The 3291-nt window shown below is 44.4% G+C and overlaps 1 protein-coding gene across 1 annotated transcript; it reads right to left on the bottom strand.

Annotated features, from left to right (window-relative positions):
* Nucleotides 1-273: 273 nt before the first annotated feature.
* Nucleotides 274-2898, bottom strand: slitrk3a (SLIT and NTRK-like family, member 3a). Its single transcript, XM_041181682.1, has one exon. It carries the CDS (start codon nucleotides 2896-2898, stop codon nucleotides 274-276), a length of 2625 nt encoding a protein of 874 aa, XP_041037616.1.
* Nucleotides 2899-3291: the final 393 nt, after the last annotated feature.

The following is a 3291-nucleotide window of genomic DNA, read 5'->3' as shown; positions in this document are numbered from 1 at the left end:
GTGAACAAAGTCGCTGCCAGTAATGAATAGGGTTTTTTCTTATATGACCATCGATAACCAGGCCTCTACATGATCATAGATGGCGCAGTCAGTTCTCGTTTCCATAAAAAAATATGATTGATATCATTGCTGGCTAAAGTCTGCAAAGGCACTTCATTGAGTATGATTTGAATATGGCCTTTCGTCCAAAGCAACCTAATGAGGGGACGGCGAATAATTTCCCTTTACCTTCTAAACATGCTGTGTTTGCGGTTCTTTTCTGTGATGTGGTATCTAAAATCGGTATGATGTCTTCTCTAGTACTTCGAGGTAGTCTGGCTTAGTTTGAAGTTTGGCCCTTAACTCGAGGTATTCGCTTTGGGTTTGGTCAGGATATCCCCGTCCAGAAGAGCCAAACAAAATCGTTTCTTTAAACCTGGCATCTTGCTGTAAGTCAGGGTATTGCATGCCAGGAGGGTGGACATGTAGCTCTTTTAACTTGGGCACGGTGCCATAGAGGCAGTCCACAAAGCCAACAGTGTGAGCTGGTCTTTCTCTGTCCAACACATTGGGGTAAATCACCCCATTTTCTGGAAAATTAGCAAAATCGTTAGTCTGATTGATGGTAACTATGGTATTAAGGTTGCTGTTGGACAGTGACATTTTCCATTCCTTGTCTTTCTCCAGAGTTTTGTAATTGGTATTATTTTCCTGAGTCTCTGAGAATTCCTCCTCCATCTCTCCCTCACGCGGTTTATAGATGGGATTGTTGCACATTTGCGTGACGGGGTGGGGGATGTAGTCGTAGACGTGGCTGGCTGCCTTTTCGGGTGAGTTGGCAGCTCTGTCCTCGAAGATCCTGCACTGCATTTGCATACCAGTCAAGTCGACGTCCTGCCGTCTCCTGAAGGGCGATTTCTTACGCCTCCTAAGCACGAAAGCGAAGAGACCAGCTGCAATAAATACAGCGGAAATGAAAATGATCAGAAGGCTCAGAATAAGGACTGAAAGAGGAATGGCGCCACCTTGCGAAGAGAAACCAAACCCCCTGGTTGTGGATATCACATTACCATTCCCTCCGGAGCCAGGGAGGGGCGGAGAGGCGGCGGCATGCTTTAGTTCGGGACATAACACCTCATAGTCTACCATCTTCAAATCCACCCCGCGCAGGAATTCTGGAGTCTCGCACAACACGCTACCGACCAGTTTAACAGCGCTGATCTTTTCCACCCACTGCTTGAGAGCAATCAGATCGCAGGAACAACCCCAGGGATTCTGGTTCAGGTCAATCTGCACAATGGAGTCCAAATGCTCGAGCACTCCACTCACCGGCAGATACAGAAAGTAGTTGTTCCTCAGGCTTAGCCTCCCCAGCGAGGTGCCCGTGAAAGCATCGGTTGGTAGAATTTGGAGCAGATTATTGTTAAGAAACAATAGTTGGAGATTGGGCATCAGGCTGAAAGACGCCGGCTGGATTTCTCTGATGAGGTTGTATTCAAAGTACAGGTATTCCAAACTTTGTAACCCCCTGAACATGCCGGGGGTGAGACGTTCAATTTTGTTATCATTCAGATATAGGGTTTTTAAATTCGGAAGATTCATAAAAGCACCATCTTGAATATATGACACACTGTTGCTCCCCAAATGCAATAGATCCAAACTGGAGAAATTCCAGAAATCCGACCTGTAGATTTTCTGAATTAGATTCTCGGTTAAATACAACTTCTTAGCGTTCAGCGGTCTTGGTATTAGTTCAGACATATTTTGTATCGCTTTATTTTTGCACTGTACTGTCAAACCCAAGTCATTTATATGTAGGCTACATGAGCATTCAACAGGGCAAATGATAGGGATGGGCGGTCTGGTCTGGTAGCCTGCAACTCTCTGCTGAGTTTGCCCCGAATAAACGCTGCGCAGAGTTGGCTGTGCTTTCAGAGTGTTCGGACTCCTCGTTGCTTTTGGTAATTTACCTGATGTCTTGTATTCAACAGAAGAAGCAGTATAGGTCACTGATAATGACATAGAGGAGGGTTTGGTAGGCCACGCATTGTCGTTACTGGAAGCAAGCTGCGGAATCCCCAAACTGACTTCCACCTCCACACTAGAATGAATTGGACACAATTCACTCCTCCTGATCTCCCTCAGGTCCTTGCCGTGGAGATGGAATGGCGTTTCACAAGTAATTTCCCCTACAAGGACTGTGTATGGTATGCTTTCTAACCAAGATTTTAGTGGCACAATATCACAGGTACAGTTCCATGGGTTCTCCTGTAGTTGAATCTCCATGAGGCGCCTGCCAATATATTCAAGCGTCCCCACGTAAGGCAGTGACTTTAACCTATTACCACGCAGATCGATGTGGGTTAAGGAAACCGCCCTGAAGAGATTGAGTGGGAGGAGGGGTATCAGATTGTCATTGATAATCAACACTTTCAATTTATTGAGGTTCCTAAATGCACCGCCGTCAATCCTCTTCAGCACGTTATAGTCGGTCTGTAAGTACTCTAAACTCTCCAAACCCAAGAATGTATCATTTCGAAAAACCTCTAGTTTGTTTTCGTGTAAATATAAACGTTTTAGAAGTTTCATGCCGTTAAAGGCCCCTGCCTGAATGTCCTGCAATGCGTTGTTTCCAAGGTTAATGGATACTGCGTTGGTTAAAAATAGAAACCCGTTAGTATAGAGTTTCCTCATGGAGTTTCTTTGTAGGTAAAGTTTAAACGGTCTTCTCCATGACTCAGTGATCTGACTGATATTTGTAAAACCTTTACTTTCACAGTGTATTTGCAAAAAGCTCTCCTTTTCCTCACAGTAACATGGCTCCATGCAAGGTTCATCTAACTCTTTCGAGTCCTCCATCAGTGGAATTGACGTACTCCATCCTAGAGCTATTGTGCTTACAAGGGTTATCCAGAACATCCTTATTTTTTCTGTTCAGCTGGAGGTACAGCAGCTCTTACGGTTGCCGCACGGGACCTCCTGGAGATGCAATGACTGTACATAGAAGACACGTAGAAAATGGCATTAGATTTTAGAATTCCCGTGAGAAAACGAGTGTGTTCTAACAAATTGGATTCATCTTTGTCAATGTATATATATACCCCAAATATACATCCATCCCATTAACTCGCAGCAAATAATTCTATGTCTGGAAGAATGCTATCCACCTGTACCAATATCTACAAAACAAAGAGCACACCAATACATTACAGCGATTCCCTGGAAATATGAAAAGCAGTTGACAGCATCCGCCGCGCATATGATGATAATAACATTTCTGCAGTGCCAGTGACTGAAGATTGATTAGTGTTC

Source organism: Carcharodon carcharias, chromosome 2 (assembly GCF_017639515.1).
Source record: "Carcharodon carcharias isolate sCarCar2 chromosome 2, sCarCar2.pri, whole genome shotgun sequence".
Lineage (NCBI taxonomy): Eukaryota > Metazoa > Chordata > Chondrichthyes > Lamniformes > Lamnidae > Carcharodon > Carcharodon carcharias.
Note: the sequence above shows the minus strand (reverse complement) of the source record. Positions and strands in the feature narration are given on the sequence as shown.